This window comes from Epinephelus moara, chromosome 18 (assembly GCF_006386435.1).
Source record: "Epinephelus moara isolate mb chromosome 18, YSFRI_EMoa_1.0, whole genome shotgun sequence".
Taxonomy (NCBI): Eukaryota; Metazoa; Chordata; class Actinopteri; order Perciformes; family Serranidae; genus Epinephelus; species Epinephelus moara.
In genome coordinates this window covers 26700167-26719200 of record NC_065523.1, presented here as the reverse complement: position 1 = coordinate 26719200, position 19034 = coordinate 26700167, and the positions used below count along the sequence as shown (strand labels likewise).

The 19034-nt window shown below is 42.2% G+C and overlaps 2 protein-coding genes across 3 annotated transcripts in view; one reads left to right on the top strand and one right to left on the bottom strand.

The window, feature by feature from the left end:
• lmtk2 (lemur tyrosine kinase 2) overlaps positions 1–15285 on the bottom strand; it is a 28591-nt gene extending 13306 nt beyond the window's left edge. Inside the window, exons 1-6 of one of the 2 annotated variants that reach the window (XM_050068735.1) lie at positions 14770–15285; positions 7513–7643; positions 7168–7321; positions 6432–6508; positions 5869–5987; positions 5475–5562 (exon numbers count right to left, since the gene is read on the bottom strand). In XM_050068735.1, the coding sequence (XP_049924692.1) occupies positions 5475–5562; positions 5869–5987; positions 6432–6508; positions 7168–7321; positions 7513–7643; positions 14770–14872 (672 nt within the window). In that variant the 5' untranslated portion in view covers positions 14873–15285. The remainder of the gene's footprint in view (positions 1–5474; positions 5563–5868; positions 5988–6431; positions 6509–7167; positions 7322–7512; positions 7644–14769) is intronic. The other variant, XM_050068736.1, reaches the window with a different exon arrangement.
• Positions 15286–16238: 953 nt separating this feature from the next.
• On the top strand, positions 16239–19034 carry pvalb5 (parvalbumin 5). Its single transcript, XM_050068759.1, has 5 exons — positions 16239–16395; positions 16917–16993; positions 17932–18064; positions 18389–18498; positions 18756–19034. Exons 2-5 carry the CDS (start codon positions 16933–16935, stop codon positions 18776–18778), a joined length of 327 nt encoding a protein of 108 aa, XP_049924716.1. The 5' UTR covers positions 16239–16395; positions 16917–16932; the 3' UTR covers positions 18779–19034.

Sequence of the window (19034 nt, the reverse complement as noted above, 5' to 3'; positions counted from 1 at the left end):
CACACACAGATAAAACAACCAGCTGTATTAGCACACCGAAAGCAAGCATGAACATTCAATAAATCCAGATGAATCTTATTTGTATTATAGCAGTAGCAGTGCTAGTTAAATGCACTGTGCAGAGACCGCCACACAGGGGCAGTAGACTCTCCTGTTCCTGTCTCCTCAGCACTTCTCACTGCTGATGTGTGAGAGGACCAAATAAGGGTAACGCTGTTTAATGGACCTCAATGCTGTGTCACAGAGATTTATAAATAAAAGAGTCCAGCTCAGGTCAGTGAAATAAGCTGTGCTCGTGTACGCTTGGGTTTTTCGGAGCCCACGAGTGGAGGAGAGAAATGAACAAGGTGTCCCGTGAGGGAAGCAGGGCAAAGCGCTTTGTGTTAATTAATTACACCCCCACATAAAAAACATACACAGGCACACACACATGGTTAGAGAGTGATATTAGGGCTTGTGTTAGAATGTAGCTCACTAGTGTGACTGACCACAGTGCTATCAGAGTATAAGAGTGTGAATCTAGAACACAGATCACAGACCTACAAGGCTCTTTGTGGTCAGACCTGAGGAGCTGTAGATCTGAATTACAACAAGGGTCTCAGCTGTGTGCAGGTTCGCAACCCAGGGCTGGTTGGGAATATCTGTGGACACCTGTGGTTATCATTCACTAACATGTAACACACTACAACTCCACTACAATGTGAGTAAACAAAGACAGAAGGGACTCTTGAGTACACTGTCCTACAACTTGATACTAGGTATTTTAGAGGACAGTATATTTAAATCAATGTGAAAGCAAAGGGCCATTTAAGTTATGTGTGCGTTTGAGACCATGTTCAACACAGCTGGAGTGAAGGAGACTCCCCATTAGCCAGCAGAACGGAGCTCCCTTGAGGAATGAGCCACTAAGAGCGCACTGTACACACACACACCTGATTCACATAATATACGAGATGGTTTTGTTAAAAATGTCAAGTCACATGCATTTACTGTTTGTGTTTGCGTGTCTGCGTGTTTACAAAGGGTTTACTTTTCCCTGAGCTATCTCACTACAAGCAGCTTAGATCAGTCGTCTTATGTAAGCAGCGCGGTTCGCTTCGACCACAGTTACCCTTGCAGACACAGACATATACACACAAACAGAAAAGCTACCGCACGGCAACACACACAGCTCTGAGAAGCAGTCTTCAAAGAAGAGCTATATTCAATGTATGGTAAGTGATACCCTCCGCCTGTCTTTATTTGTGAAGGCTCCGCAGCAGGTGATTAGGTCTGGGTTTCAAGGGGGGAGGGTCCAGGGCTGTTGATGAAACAACATTAAGTGTGAGCGACCAAAACAATTAGGCCTTGTGTCTGACCCATGAATAAACAAGAATGTACTTAGTTCCCAATGCACAGATTCATGTCTGCCACAGCTGTCACATGATCGAGTTATGTAAAAAAATCAAGCTATTTAAGTACTTTCCGTGCTACTAGTAGGTACTAGAAGCAGGCTATATTCTGATTACTATTTGCTTCTTTACCAGTTAGCTAAACAGAGCAAGTAGGACACTGAATGTAATGTGAAATCCAGGGTGAAGCACTTCAAAGGTGTAATGTTCTCACAAAATGTGACCAACAGCCTTTGTTAAATCAGCTAATTTAAAGAATGAGTTACCATCAATAGAGCATAATAGCCTACAGACGCCAAAAAGGACACAAATCACATAAGGGCAACTTCCCCCCACGGTGAATAACAATGCTCAATACGCCTATAGGCAGAGCATGGTCAGTAATGTATAGCTTAATAAATGCCACGACAGTCACATAAAGAGCAGCTCTATACCCCTGCGAGGATTGTTGCTTTAACGACCGTAACAAATGAAGGAGATCAACAACTTTCGCAAGCCAGAAGTCAGCTGGCTCACGTCCGGGAACCCTGAACCAGAGAAGGGTCTGACTAATGCCCTGGCAGTCTATCGTTTTTCCAACCTGCTTTAGATAAAACTACGCTGACTTCTGTATGACGAAAGCCTTGACAGCTGCATTCCCATGACCCATTTAACGGCAGCAATGACACAGTATATCGCTATTCAAAATCGTGACATGAGACCAGAGTATCGTCTTTGATTTTGGATATTGTAATTTTGCGAGTGTTGTCTTTTTCTGGTTTTGAAGGCACCATAACAGTACAGTGATGTATTTTTCTGATTTTACCAGACTGTTATTATGTTTGCCAATTTATATTTGCCATTATATCCACATTACCGATGATTATCTGTCAAAAACCTCATTGTGTAAATATTTTGAGAAAGCACCAACAGTCAACCCTACAATATCCTCAAATTATCAATATCAGGATATCTGCTATAAAACATTATGACATTTGATTTCTCCATATCGCCCAGCCCTAGCAGCAACAGAAAGTTTGCTAATTTGACAGAGTAAGGGCGGTCCAAGATCAGCAAACTTTCTGTTGCTGCCATTACACTGTGATCCTGGCACTGGATTTCTAGCTGACTTTGCTAACTAATGGTCTGTCTCCGGAGCTGCTGCCCGCTCTCCTTCTGGTAAATTAATCTCCTAGCGACAGACAGAGGGGTGAATGGACCTCACGGTGCGCTAGCAAGCTAATTCTTGTCTCATTTGTGGTCTGATTAACAGTAAATTCATCAAATTCATTGTCCCATAATCACTGTTTTCCAAGCTACTGTAGCTGTCATATTTCGTGGAACTGACGGGAGCACGGTTTCCATAAGAACACAGACGTCAAGGCTTTCGTCATACAAAGTGGACATGGTTTCATTTAAAGTGGGTTGGAAAAACCAAAGACACAGCCAAGCACCGGGACAGGAGATCTGTGCATTAGAAGCTGTCACTCACGCTATGGTATGTGACATTCTGTGGCCCCCGCACCAGTTGCTTGATGTATTTTGATGTCTAAAATGCTTTGAGTCAGGGTTACCCGGCACGGGTGATACAGGACAGAAAAACCACCATCAATCACCACGCTGTCAGAGGGAACGTCACAGTATATTGGCTTTATGGGACTCATCTTGTCCACTGCGCAGCTGCAGTGTCGCATTTCATGTTTTGGAATCTAAAAGATGATTGACATGTCATGAAGTAATAAGAGGACAAGACAAGTCATCTTCAAATTCAACTTAAAAGCAGGAGCGATGCTTTTTTTATCTCTTTATGAAGTAAGTGTTATTTTAAAGTTTAATTTTGTACTGTACATATTGAAAGAAAAGAAAAACATATTGTGTAAGACAAGATCTCACTTGGATGAAGTCCTCAAAACTCTTTATCCACCGAGGGATAACGAGCATAGACATCACTCAGTTGTGCTACCCTCACACATTATCACCTTCAACAAACAGGACCTGGTCTTCAAATGTGGGCTTCCCTAATGGCTTGCACACACTTGTGATAAGTCATTCACCTTGACTCATTTCCATCTCCTGTCAGAGACGTTAGTGGAGCTGGCTGGGCCAGACCATAATGCCAGGACACAAGCCAGGCTTGGGCAGCTGACAATACCCCGGCCCAACAAAGTTATGCAATATCTGGCGAGATGAGCCAAACTGGACCTGCACACTTTGCCAGGTCAAACCAATGTGGAGGTGGAGCATTTGTGTCACCTAACCAGCCTTAATATGTTTCCTTTTTCTCTACTAGCAAATAAAATGTGGCTCAACATCCAAGAACCACAGGCTGGATGTGATGTCCCCCTATAAAACAACTGTGAAGTCAAACTTTATGGCTCAGGTTGTGCCAGCTCATTCATGGTTACCACAAAAAGGACATCCTGTATCCTGGCATCAAGCAGTAAGTTAGTGGACTTGTGCCACCCAGACACACCTGCGTCTGATACACTTATACACAGAAACGCACGAGATAATTTCTAGCTGCCAGAGTAGTAGTAAGGACCATCTGATTCAACAGTACACTCACATAGAGATGAAAGGTAAAGATTACAGACTACAGTGAGAGTGAGTTACTGTTGACACTCTGTCAAGTCAGGTTTTCAAGGCAACTCTGTGATTTAGGCACCTGGGGACTGCGGAAACAAGTTGTGAACAGTTGTTTATTTAACATGCAGGAGTTATGGAGCGACATTCGGCACAGTAATAGGGTTGACGTGTAGTTCGGTAGAAAGAAAATAGTTCCTACAGGAAACTGCTCACACCAAGGTCTGTGGATCTTCTTAAGTAGCTGAGTCATAATTTCTAAAAAGAGACATTGCTAAAGTATTTTCTTGGCACTTTGAGCACCACAAACCGAGTGCCTTCTAGTTCCATTATATTTGAGAAAGGGCAGACATCTCTGTAATCGATATCTCCAACACTCGGCAACTCACACCAAAACAAACTAGATTGATAAACAGCACCACAGGTAAGGGGGGGAACGTATTTGTGATTTTGGGGTGAACTGTCCCTTTAATATGTTGCTATTATAGAAATATAGATCTGTTATAGCTACGTTATTTTTGCTCCTACTTTAATAAACACGAGGACACAGATTTAGAGAAACATTTTGAAGCTCATGTTATCCAACACCACAAAAAACTGCAGCCTCAAATCTTCAAACCGAGTCTACTGTACTTCTTATAGTAAAGGTTTGTCCTATTGAGATAAATAAAACAGACACTAAACGTGGTGTGTATTCAGGTAAAATTTTTGGCTTCTTGCATTCGTCACTGGTCACCCCATAGGTTTCTTTAGGAACAGCTTGGTTTACTTTAGACTGAACTCAGTCTCCAATGTGCACAAGGTGCTACCCATTAAAATGCACAAACACAGCAACTGGTGGAGCTGACACCAGAGGAGCGTAAATGGAGCCTGTTGCTTTACTGGGTGAGGTGGGAATGTGAGAAGTCCCAGGCTTAGGCTAGCTATGGCACTTCGACAGGAGGGGGGGAGCAGAGGAGGGAGGAGAGGAGAGGGGAGGGAGTTCCCAGCAGTCAGGCCCTGGCCCACCCCAGAATAGGTAAAGAGAAAACAGTGAATAAATCAGCTGCCATGATGGAGTCTGAGACACTTCAATATGTTGAGATGAATGGAGGAGCTAATTTAGGATTGAGACAGTACGCTTTCAGTGCAGATGGTCAATAGGGCAGGACAGCTATGTGTGCTTGCTGGACAGTATTTAAAAGGGTCTTGCCCTATGAATTTGTGAGCTTAACAGAGTGACAAGAGAGAATTCTCAAATTCCTCAATTGATGAAGCTGAAGCTAAGTGAAGATTAAGCAAGCTGTAAATGATCCATCTCTCAATTACTTGACACTGGTACACAAAGCCGCATGTTAAATGGAGGAAAGTCTGGACAACATTAAAAAATACGATTACAAATTGCAGATTTATAGATCAGTTTCATTCCCATGACTGTAAAACTATCAATTTTGGCTATATATCTTTTTTTGCCTCATGTACAATCAACATTTTTTTGTAAAAAGAAGATTAATAGTGTGTTTTGTGCATGTGGTCACTCACCATTTCACAGTACTCAAAAACAAGCAAGAAGGGGATGGCCTCGACACACTGCCCCAGGCATTGGAGGATGTTTGGGTGCTGCAGCACTCTGCACAGGCAAAATAACACAAAGCCCATAAATACTGGTGTTAATTAGGCCTGCAATAAGCTTTGAAACAATACCTTTAAATAATATCGGCAAGATTTGGGAGATTAAGTCTGATGCAATGTGTAAAAGGAAAGATAGAGGGAGCTGCTGACATTACAGTGATGTCATTTATAGCTATTTTTGTCCTCATGTACTGTGGGCATGTCCTCACACACACTCAGTTTTAAAAATGCAGTTGGAGTAAATATAAAATACTATCATTAATCTATCAAATAATAATAGTCTTCATTAAAAAAAACAGTTTACCTGTATGGATCCCCCTGCTGCAGGAAATCATTTTGCTCCTTGGCACTTGCATTAGCTTTTAACTCCTTCACCACCACTCTGGCACCCCCTGGGTCTGTGTAGATTTCACTCAGAAGGACCTGTTAAGACATGACGCCACTTAGGATTAAACGAGATACAGAGAAAAAGGCCATACAGCATTTATGCCTCCACATGTTATATATCACAAGAGATCAAGGGATGCCAAAAACTGCAGAGGACAGAAGGCGACAGATTGAAAAAGAAAAATGGGTATTTCACTAGACGGGTTGAGGATATTTCAGAGAGTATATATATTTCGTTATCCACTTTAACACGAGTTGCAGAATAAAAACGGGGGAGGGGAACAGGTGCATAAGCCTTCAGTCATAACATATTCAGAGCATATATTCCGCCTGTGGCAAAGATGATGCAGGCAACCACCCTCAGCACTCCCTGAATGTCGTATAGAATCAGCATATTAAACCAAGCATTACCCTAACTTAACATTTTCTGGTTTTATTATTTGTTATTGTTTGAGACAATGCAAAGAGAGCCCGTCTTACCTGTCCAAACCAGCCGTTGCCGATCTCCTGGATATAACTCAGACTGTGACGTGCTACCTGAAAGCCTGCAGATCCCTCTGTGAAATCAAACACAAAACAATGTTAATTAAGACTGTACTGATGAAAAAGTGAAAAGGTCACAGCTGTTGCTCATAACTGGTGATTCTAAGAAAAGGTCCATCTAAACCTACAGATTAATAAGATCAAGTGGTGCATGTTTGTTTAGATCCCAATCAGATATGTTCTCCTTGTGGAATGACCCGATTACTGTGTGCTCTATAAAAGGCATATGACACTAAGAGCTCAAAAAATACACCCATCTTCTATAAATTATTCTTAAATATGTAGTATCCAAAGGGCTGTATATTTAGGATTTTTAGCATTCTAAAAATAGACATGAAAAAGACAAGGACAGAAGAAAACTCAGAGCACAGGAAGAAACTAGGACAGAAATCCAGCCATTCAAAGACATTGTCAATATGCCATTTGTAAGTGTATGTACAGTACATCTGTTTTTCATATTCTATTATAAAGTTTCTTAATTTTATTTTTAATTATGTCATTAAATTTTGGCACTGTGTTTAATTTTATGCACCAAGTCCTTGTTAAGTGCAAATTTACTTGGCAATAAAACATTTCTGATTGTGATTCGGTGATACGCATGCACACGTTTGAAGTGATTAATTATGTTTTGACACGCAGTATCAATCTGTTTGTGAGTGTGCATGTGTCAGACCTGTGATGCGGACAGGAGGTTGGAGGTGGGGGGGTCCAGGCAGGGCCACAGGGGACACAGCGAGGGTGTAAACCTCGGCTGGCGACTGCATAGAAGGTGTGTCCTCTGCTGGTGGTGTGAAGTCGATCTCATCATCAAAGTGGTCCTCGAACTCCTATAACAAAAATCAAGACTGACTAAAAACACTATGCATGTTACTGCAGTGCATATCTTCCACAACAGAACCTGAGTTCACAGACAGTGTCCATTACAATCCATCCCCGCTCCGTGTATTCATTAGGTGTGGCCATCAGGGGAGCAGGTGGAGCTGTATCTGTCTGGCTACCTGCCCGCCAGGACTCTCACCTTGAAGTTGATCTCCCTTTCCTTGCAGCAGGTCACACAGTTCACTAGCAACACCACCAAGGCCACAAGCGCCGTCAGTGACACCGCCAGGGACAGGTAGAGAGACACAGACGTGTCCCCTGTGCTTCCACCTGAAATAAGGAAAAGCAGACAGAAACTATGCTGAATTATTCAAATTCATAGCTGTGCTTCAAAATAAACTCGGTAGAGAATACAAGTTGGCATCTGAGAGCTTTGTTACAGGCATAAACATAAGCATGTTTGACAGTAATACTGCGCACCAGGGGTGTACTGGCTCCTCTCCTAAATCCACCCACAACAAAGGTACATTTAAGCTTGATAACAAAAATAAAACTACACAGTGTTCTTAATATGAAACTTCTAAAGCTCTCTTTCCAAAGCACCTCCACTGCAGCATAACACTGTGCGAGACATACGATCATTTTGATGTATAAAATGTCAAAACCGTGATTATTTTCTAAGGTTTACAATTTCTGAAAACATGGCGTGACAATTGTGACTCTCCGGACCAGACCACCCAACCTCCACCCGTCGTCAGCCATTCAGAGAGACAGTTGTGGGGTTTTCCACCGGCTGATAAGCAGCTGATGGTGCAGCAGTGGTGACAGCAGGTGTTAGTCTGCGTCGGTGAGGATGCTGCTGGCCCAGCAGTTCGAGTGTCAGGGCTGACAGCAGCCTTGAGAACCCACCCACTGCGCTGCTCAGCTGCTTCTCTCTCTGCACTGATGCTGACCAACAGTCACACGGCTGAGGCTTTCCATTTTAGCGCCAGCGATTTCCAATTTAGTGCAACATGTTTGTTCTGACTGCCTCACACACAAAACACTAACTATCCAATTTATTCCAGCGCCTTTAGTTTATTCCTGTAACAAACAGTGCTATTACAGGAAATAAAGGTGAGCTGAAAGGGGCAGCAAAACCAAATTTACATGGCGATTATCAAATGATTTTCACTTTATAACCCAAAGACACTGCAGCCATGTCTTAAAAATATGTTCTCCCTGGATTGAAAGCCCACAAAGATGATCACGTGCACCGACTAAGTGTTTAAATCGTGCGTAATCCTGACAAAAGCTCAACCTTTAGTTGGTGGTAAGTGTGAGCCTGTCATCGTGTTCTTCCACCACATGTCCGCCTCGTCTTCTCGTGTCCCAAATGTCACTGCTCATTTCTAACTTCTCATTTGAAAGGTGCGAGTGCTGGCCACTTTTGTCCGTCATAGTCACCGCTGTAGGTGAGTAATCGGTCAGAAAACATTCACGTCAAACCTTTCCACATGCAGCTCACGTGTATTTTTGTGGATGTCCCCAGGAGAGATCTGAATCTCTGAATCCAGGTGCACAATTTGACTTGTGTTGTAATTTCACTATGTCGTATCACACTGTAATGAGTAAACATAATCTCGGCCCTCTGCATCATACCTTCGGGATGTGTGTGTGTGAGTGAGTGTGCTGAGAGAACAGTGCAAATTTATGCCCACATTTCTCCCTCCTGTGTTTATTCTGTCTCCCACTGGTTGTAGCTTGTCAGGTACATCCTGTCTGCTAGAGGGGAGAATCAACACCTACTGAGTCTCCTTCTGCTGAACTACAAATTCCTGACAGATGAAGGCGGGCGCTGAATCCATCCACACTACAAACCCTCTTCTAGTTGGTTTCACATCAGTACATGAAGGATTAAGCAAACAGAGTGCATTATAAACAGTCAACCTTTAGGAATAAATTGAACCCCAGATTAAGGATAGTATGTCTACAGTCAAAAGTAGTATGTCTTAGCCCTAGATGGGATCAGTTAAAAAATAATGTACATTTCAGTGTGGATGGTGCAAGCACAGCTTCTCTACATGGTGGCAAATGAATGCTTGGACAGTCTGGTCCTGCAATGTTACAAAAAAAACAACCTAATTTTCTGTCGTCTCCAAATCTCTTTGAATAGCTTATCCCACGATACGTGTCATCATTAATCTGTATTTATATTTAGATTGGTAGAGGATTTAACAAGCAGAAAATTGTGAGCTGATCAATGCTCTCAGTGCAGCAGCACAGGAATTACTGCTATTCTGAGATAACCTTTTTGATAAATTTCATACGAATGCAGATATCAGAAGAAACAGAAAGTCAACTGAGTGTCAGCGTGAACATCTAAACTGTGTGCTCTGCCTTATTGAAACCTGGCGAGTAGGAAGCGAGGAGAGAAACTGGGTTGTGTCTGTCACGCTCGTAAGCAGGTGATGGCTGAAATGCATAATGTTGTTGTTTGCCGAAGAAAAACAGATTTAGCTATTTTTCCGTGCATCATTTTGGCATTTTCAGATCTCGAAAACAGTCTGAAAGCTTGTGTGGGTGCATGTTGTTTGTACATGTAAACAATGCTTTTAGACTTATCCTTATGGACCTGGCCTAAACCAACGACCACACCATTGTTAAAGCTGACAAAATGGCACCTTCAGCCAAACCCTCGCCTCAAAGTTCTCATGTAGAAGTGAATTAATCAATCTTGCGTCAAGTCCTACCTTCCCCCGATTCATAAATAAATCATTCCCTTGAAATTTACCAGAGGTAAGAACTGAACAACAGTCAGAGCAGTGATCGCACTCCCAGTCAGGTCTGGTCTGATGGAGCAGTTGCACATCCAGACAGCACAGCCCATCAGATAGCAGATGAGATGAGCAGCAAACACTTTACCTCCCTGGGGGGCATTAGATATGATCCAGAGTGTCAGCCATGATTGAGATTCATTTCATGTCTACCACAGCAGTGCGGTAAGCGATCACCTCCAAAAATAGACAGGGTTGCTCAATCTGGTCTCTTCACTTGGGATCAAAATAAGATCACAACATTAGATCATCCTCAGTCAACGACACCGCAGGTATGTTGGCCTTTAGGAAAAGTAAAAGCAGATATAGTGTGATGCAAAACAGCCACTCTAATACACTACTCTACTTATTTCTAAGTGGTGGCTGTTTCCAGAGGGTTACTTCAACAAAATCTCTCCTCCATGCGAACAATTGCGATAGAGAAACGCTGTCTGTGCTAAAATATTGATGAGAAGGGGAATTAAAGATTAAATGGGTCTATCGTCAGGATGCAGGCCCAGCGGATGGAGCTCTAACTGTAGATGTGTACTTACAGCTGTTTAGGTTATTCCCACCTTGTAATTTATCACTGACATCAGAGGGGAAGTAATGGGCCTTATTAAGTCTTAGATGGTCTACTGAAGGTTGTACTCGGTTAATCTGGAAGATGCTTTCCCTTGAATTTCAACCATGTTTGCCCAGTTAAAGGGTTTTTTGGGAGAGAACAGTTGGATGTTGCATGCTGTAAAACCCTCTGAGGCAAAATGTGATTTGTGATGTTGGGCTTTATGGATGAAACTGGAATTAAATTATTATTACTACAGCCCTTTAAAGGATGCTTTGTGAACTATAATGAACTTTGACTTGACCTGACTAATCTGCAAAGCACTTTGGGTTGCCTTTGGGTATGAAATGTGCTACATAAATAAATTTGCCTTGCCTTTGTGGTGCAGTTGTAAGCGGAGGGAGCAGGAGGAGAACTGAGAGCTGACGCAGCCCGACCTAATCGACCGAATCTGCTTTACATGCCTCAATCAGGACCACAGACTACACAATATTTTACACTACAACAAGTGACACATCAGCAGCATAAGGAGAGGAAAATAAATGCAGGGAGCAAGCCAGAGGAATTAATGTTGTCTGGAGGGAAGGAACAACGTCAGAATAGGTGAACAAAGGCGACGAACAATGTGGCGTGCCAGAAACACCACTGGCCAATTTCCTCCTGCCAGATCTTTAGTGTGAGTCACAGGCAGTAGTTTAACACACATTAATACTGAGTCAAATTTACATATAAACCTCTATTTGGACATTTGTTAGTTAAACTGGTGAGGTGCAGACCTACAGGCACAGTTTACAGTTTAGGTAAACATCAACCCTCCATAAACATAAACGTTTACAGCAGGAAGGAATATCTGCTGCATGCATTACTGTACTGTCACCATGTCACGCAACAGACCGCTCCCGCCTCCACTACACCCTGATGCGTACCACTACAGCCTCATACTAAGATAAGGAAACCCCTGACTTCGGTCTTTCACGATGCTATGCAGAGGAGGGACTGAAAAACAGAAGACAAGACTTCGCCTGAGTTTAAGTTATTTTCTAAAATCGCACATCCATCAGATTAAAAAAACATTATCAAACAGATACCATGTAGACTGATCCTGGCGTAAGACCATCCGCATATGAAATACTTATGTTTCATAATTCTAGACTGGCAAGAATTTCCAGTATGATGAATCAGAGTGAGCTAATGATGAACCAAAACTTAAGCCCTGTTCCAGTCAGATCCAAAATATGTCACATGTGCCGGTTTTTCACAAAACACTTCCTCCATCTCCAATTTATAAATTACAAAACTAGTATCTGTCATTGGCAGGAGTAATCGTTCACAGAGAATCCCAATTGGCTTTAATAAAGCTTAAATTCCCAAGAATCCTGTGAAAAACATTTGGCTGTAACTGCAGGCAGCTTTTTGATACAAAAAAAGCCTCGTTGTCTGTTTCAGCGGAGCAACAGGGTTCCAAGGCAGTGCAGGACTCCCAGTGAGGCTGCAGCAGCAGTCAGATAGAAAAAACAGGAGCTGGGTCACGGCAGCCCTACATGGGATCAGTTCTCCTCAGTTAGGCCTTATCTGAGTCATGGGTTCATATTATGACTTGGCAGGCCCCGCCAAATGACTCAACTGGTTTTTGGGACCAATACGGCAGGGAGCTGCCAGGTCTTATTTCGGTTCCACTGCATATTTCAGTAGGCATTCACGCAGAGGAGGAGCTGACCCATTTTTGCAGATTTCACCCACCAGTGTGCACAACAGTGGATGTCTGCACTTTCAGTTACATACAGGATGAGGGATGGCATTGTCTGGCTGACATGTTTGGGTTCTGCTAAGATTTGTCTGGCTGCTTTGATAGGAAGCACTGAGCTCCATCGATCAACTGAAGAGCAATACTTAGGCCGCTTGTAGGGATCCGTATTAGCAAGACTGTGTTCTGTTATTTTCAATTATAAATTAGCAATATTTTAACTGTTAAAACACACTGTTTATAGACTGGTCAACAGTGCAAGTGTTGTAAAATCAGCATCCTCTGCAGCCTAGAGCCTGGAGTAGTAATGTAATGTACATCCATCTGGACTGATATCTTGATTCAATGATCGATGATCCAATACTTTCAATGTGAAGTGAAAACATAGATACATATCCTCTCTTTGAGATACGCCTCATTTTGAAATTCCCATGGCACATCTGTGTCACCGTTTCCATCCCAGCGCACCTCCTTCCTAACATTCAATCAATGCTACCGTGCTAGTGCCAAGCACATCATGTCAAGCTCCCAGGAAAATGACAATGACGAAATTTACTGACACCGTCTCATATCAATCAAAGGCCCCTGAATTAAATCAAATCAAACCTGTATCATGGCAGACTTTGTGATATCAGCAAATATCGTATCATTGTCCAAAGACTTTACATAATATATTGTCATGTTGAAACTCGTGATTTACACCTCTAGCATGGTTGTGGAGGGTTAAGGCCAATGTCCACTTTGACTAACAGCCCAGACATGCCACTATCACCTGGCTGTTACTACAGTTAAAACATTGACACTTCCCTTGAAGCTTACCCATCTACCTTTACCAATGTTTGATGTAAACACAGCACACCTCACTTAGAGACAGGCTTCGCAAGTGACTTTCCAGTTCTTGATCTTATACAAATGACCTCGCCCGCAACTCATAACTGAAAAGAAAAACAGTATAACTGCACATCTGTACAAACTGGGAAAATGAAGACTGGTTAAGTGGAGCAAAGAGCAGATTGCACTGTAATAAAAGCATAAAATGCATGCTCATATTGCCACATGACTCTCCTGTATGCTGGATTATGATAAGCAAACAACCCTGTTGCTAATCATTGACTGGCAGTGATAAGATTGGAATGTGTTACGGTTACACATTACCGATCCCTACAGGATATTCACATCTGCATCTCTCACAAGGAAGCAGGTTGACTGAGCCTCTTGCATTAAAGAGCTGCAAAAAAATGAAAACACCGAAACAATTTCCTTGTCTCTTCGCGGATGTATGGCATCCACAACATTACTGGTGTATCAAGTGATAATATCTGGAGTTGGTTCATCTCCTTCAATTGGTGTGACATTTATGAATGAATGAATGAATGAATGAACATCGAGGTGAAATCAGTGAGAAGCTGTCACCAAATGTTTTATCATCTTTACCTCATACATGACTCAAATGATCACATAATCCTCCAATTCATCCAGTTACAGAACTGTAATCTGGCATGTCGCACAGCCTGCCAAGTAAAACAGCTAGAATTGAATAGTTTTCACACTTCTCTCGTTTCTGTTAATCTTAACACTGACAAGAGATGGCAAACATTTTCCTGCCATAAAAACATTTTCATTCATTCTAAAACAATCAGATGATCACACCCATGGCTAATTCTGTGATGTCAGCAGTGTGAGGCCACTATTATCCTCATAAAAGACGTTATTCAAGGTTCACTTCAAAACCAAAAAGCAGTGTTTCCATGCTGGTAGGCCAACATCCAGTCTATTGTCCCATAAACGCAGTTAAATGTCAAAGACTGGACCAACCCCACTGACAGATTAACATCTGTGTACCTGCAGTTACAATAGACTGTATTATATTAACTCAGACACATCCCTGCTATCTTGAGGCTGATTGATTTGTGTTAAATATCAATCAGACATAACCCAGACTGGTTAATAAGTATTTTCTGAGTTTTGTTAGAGGAAGAGTGTATGGTTTCTGTTTACCTGTTTGCTGTTAGCAGAGTCGTGACGATGATATGCTGTTACTGTAAGTTAAGCATTATTTAAAGATTCATCACTCCATATACGCTAGACAGAATAAACTACCATTTCAAATATGTTATTAAACAAACACTAGTTGAAATATCCATATACAATGATAACAGTCTTTACTGGTTAGCATCAAATGCAGCCAGGTTGTTGTGTTGTTAGCCTTTAGCTGCTGATTAGCACCCACCCCAAACAGCAAATACGAGCTAACAGAAACATCTGCTAGCTAAGCAGCTGGATAGACAGGAGTTGTAGTGGACAAACAAACAGTCTCTTATCTGTGTATCAGCTTACAGTCAGCTGTCTCACCTGATGTGTGAGGATACTGAAGAGGGGCACCTTCAGACAGCCAAAACGCCGACAGGAAAATCCCACTGGCCAGCAACAAAACATATCCATGGCGGCTCTCCATCCTCCTAGCTTAGCTAACAAAATGTTAGCTACTCGGAATCGTCGTCCTAAACAATAAATGGTTGATTTGATACTAAATAGCGTGTTTCAATCATTGATAATCACATTAACGTCAGCGTAGGCTACATAAACAAGCATTTTTTCGGTCTGTTTAACGTTAGCTACTCACTGTTAGCCGGCTAACTAGCTTCAGCTAGCATGTAAATGCTAACAGTTTCAGCTGACGACAGCAAACAGCGCTACGAAATGTAGTGTCCCGTTGTCCATGGAGACAAAAGGAGCGATCACCTTTCACGGCCTATCATATTCGGTGTATGTACCTTAGTGTTATTTAAAAGAACACAGCTAAAGGAAATTAATCAATAGCCCTGACTATCATGAAACACCTCCCCTCCAGAGCGCCATGTTCCTGTACAACGTCACATCACGGAGTGAGGCGTAAATCCTCAAATGATTGACACGTTATCGAGCCAATCGCAGCGGAGAATGCCCTCGCGTTTTGCGCGCAGAGCCAATCAGCTTCGAGCTTTATTGTCAGTCACGTAAATCCAGTGCTTTGTATCAAAGCTGAAGAAAGCTTTTTACATCTAGTCACTTGCCAACCATGTGAGGCGCGTAACGCTGGTTTGGAAAGACGACCTGTCTGTAATAAATGTTTATTTTTGGATTTACGGCCAACCATAAACTGCCATGCGACATTTAATAGGTGGACAGGGTAATTTGACTGGTGCTCTATTGCTGGCACAAGCCTGGATATTGTTTTATTTTCTGTCTTGTGATATCACATGAATATAGCTGGGTGTAAGATTTACAGGGACACTTTATATCCCCTATTAGTGAATACTCATAGCTAAACAAACAAAATCATATTTTTCCTATCCCAGTTTTTCATCCTATTTTTTTCCACAACAGCCACAAAAACAGGAAAGATGGTCTTGAACAGTCATACATAGTTTAGACTCACAACAAGAGAGCTGCATGTACATGTGTGTGTTTAATGCATTTTTTTTTAAGATTACCAGACATAATTAATAGTAAAATTAAGCACACATGGCTGATTGATAATAATCATATTTATCTTATGGACTAAGTTCACCTACATCTTTGTTTTATATAATTATTCCTTATTAATATTAATATGAACAATAGTAATAGCTTAGTTTTTGTAGCAGTAAAAGCAGAAATGTTAAGATAAATCAAAAGCAAAAATCTGCACTAAATTACATTTATATCTGTCAAATTGGGGTAGTAATATTTTTACTGTATTTTTTTTTTGTGCCTGCAAGTTTGCACAACAAAATGAGTGAGAAAATTATCTGCTCTGATTAACTGATGAAGGAGGAGGAGGCATTCTGTGGCGTGGGGGAAATCTCCCTGGGTTTGAGGACAGATACGTCAGGTTGCTTCTTGCACTCTGGATCACGAAGCTGCAAGAGAGTGTTGGTGGCTTTTAAGCACAAAGCAAGAGAAGCAGAGATCTGCGCATCACAGGCTACAGAGAGTGCAAACCTCACCCGAAGCACGGTGAGTACCAAGCCTTTTTGCAAATTCATGTGCACGGCAATGTTTGTGTGAGGATAGCTGGCAGTTGTGTGTGTGTTTGTGCCTTAAAGCATCTCAGTTCTTTTGCTTTCAACGAGGGGCGAATAAAAATTAAGATGCTCAAGTCCATGTTTGTGTTTGCTCCTTCAAGTTGCAGCAACTTTCATTTTGTGATCATGAGGGAATTCTCATATGATTTAGACCATGTCATATGATGAAATATATCTGTTTATTTCACTGAAATAATTTGCATCTTTTGTTAATCTAGTTGAACTTGACAGGTCAAAATGGCAAAGCCCCACTGATTAAAGATACCACTCAGCACCTTGTTTTTCGACAGTGCTGCTTTACCTGAAGACACCCCACAGAGAAATAATAACGCTAAATATATCCACAAGTTTTAATCTGACAGAGACTGTTATCTGACAGCAGAAAACACCTGCACCACTTTCATTTACTGTCACTTTGCATTTCCTCCGTGCATGTGTGTTTGCACCCCTCAGGCAGCTACAGAGGACCATGGCATTTGCAGGGATGCTGAGCGACGAGGACATCAAGGCTGCAGTCCAGGCTTGTCAAGGTGAGTCAGACAGCACATGCACGCTCACACGCGGGGGGGGGGTACACACACTTTACAAGCATCTAATAATTAACGCAATAACACATAAGTGAATATGAATCCACTCACATAGTGCACAGGGAGAGAGAAAGAGGGACATTGTGATTCCCACAAGGGATACCTGTATGATGTGTTGTTCACAGTGGGGGCAGGGAGCCTCAGGTAACCTGGCAGCCATGTGGCAGGAGAGCAGACACCACCCAGATACCAAAGTGTTTATGTTGAGCAGAAACAGCCAAATCACATACAGCCACTATCATCCCAGAGCACTTAATCATTTATAGCTGGCAATTATGTTTGCATGACAAGGCAGACACATCTCAGCCCCTCAGATTGATATCAAATGTCAGCGCTTATGTGCTCTTAATTCAAGAAACCCCACCCTGTTAGCAATGTTTCAGGCAAAATAACATTAATGTATCAAATAAAAGAGGTAGTATTTATGTGATGTATTGTAAGAAGTGATGGTAAACTGAAATGCTCAAAGTGTAAAGGTATAATTGCTCAAAGTGTGGCTGCAAGCCTTATTCATCATGCCATTTTCAATGACATCCTAGATGAGAATTTCCACTTTGAACAGCTTGATAAATAAAGGGCTTTTAACATTTAGGTTTGCAATGAACCCATGGGCAAAATTCAGTGTGCTTTGACTGTTTCAATGGCATAATGCCATAGCCTATAATGGTATAAGACAGTGATGCGCTACGGGGTGTATATTGGTAAATGTCATCGGTTGAAGAATGAAAGTCATCTGAGCGAATGAGTTAATGCGACATCTCTATTCAGTCGCTCGCCATTCTTGCTTTCTTGTCATTCTGGGATCGACCTCTCACTCCCACATCTGTCTGCCTCTCTTGCTCTCTTCGTCTCTGTCTCTCTCTCTCTCTTTGCCTCTGTAGCTCCAGGCACATTTGACTTCAAGTCGTTCTTTGCGCAAGTGGGACTGACCGGCTCATCTGAGGCAGATGGAAGAAAAGTGTTTACAGTCCTGGACCAAGACAGGAGTGGATACATTGAGGAGGAGGAGCTCAAGTAAGGATAGTGTGTGTGTGTGTGTGTGTGTGTGTGTGTGTGTGTGTGTGTGTGTCTTTGTGCATGTGTGCTACATCTATGTTGTAACCCCCTTGTAATAGCCCACAGGCAGAGGTCAGTGTATGAATGGAGCAGCATTACCGCTGTGAATGAACTCAGTTAATACATGAGGGGGAGGGCAGGCGAGTGAGTGATGGGGAGGGGGATTGGAACTGCTCAGAAAGGCCTAGAGGGGGAGAAAATGGCATCAGAAAAGATAAAGTCTATGATGATATGATGACATAAGTCTGAACTTATGGCTGGTATTTTGTATGCACCCATCAGACGGTTCCTTCAGAATTTCTTTCCGGAGGCGAGGGAGCTGACTGTGGCTGAGACCAAGGCTCTGATGGCTGCAGGCGATAAGGATGGTGATGGCAAGATTGGGATGGAAGGTGGGTGCGTGTAAAACATCCAAAAAAAAAAAGAAGAGGCTGTCAGCAGCCGTCTGTGCAGGGGAGCTGTCCATTACTTAGTGCTGAAATTTCAGTCTATAAAAAGAAGCACATACAAATCCACTATAAAAGTAAGCACAGAATAATTTGTTTGTTTAGTCATCCTGCTTAACCATAATGTTGTGTGACACTGGCGTCTTGCCTGGAGAACTTGTTAATCTCTTCCTAAACCCACTGTTTCTGTTTCTCCCCCACAGAGTTCTGTGATATCCTGAAATAAAGAGAAGAAGCATCTTTGACCGTGACTGTCTTTCCCTATTTTAAGATAAAGGATTTCTTAGGGGAATCCTGGTTTTCCAGATTGTTTGATGCAAAGACCAGAAACCTTGGATATTCTCTACCTGCCTGCTGCTCTCCCTGTTGATGTGATACAGTAATGCGTAAGATGTTTGGTGGACAGAAGCTGGAAATTAGTTGTGTGTGTGTTTAATCAAACGGGTACCTGGAATGGGTTAATAAATGTGTTGGAGATGGGC

Excerpts from the sequence above, each read along its gene's own strand:
- pvalb5 (XM_050068759.1), top strand. The coding sequence starts at position 16,933 with ATGGCATTTGCAGGGATGCTGAGCGACGAGGACATCAAGGCTGCAGTC. Across the intron at positions 18,065-18,388 it reads ATTGAGGAGGAGGAGCTCAA|ACGGTTCCTTCAGAATTTCT; the intron begins GTAAGGATAGTG and ends TGCACCCATCAG. Across the intron at positions 18,499-18,755 it reads TGGCAAGATTGGGATGGAAG|AGTTCTGTGATATCCTGAAA; the intron begins GTGGGTGCGTGT and ends TCTCCCCCACAG.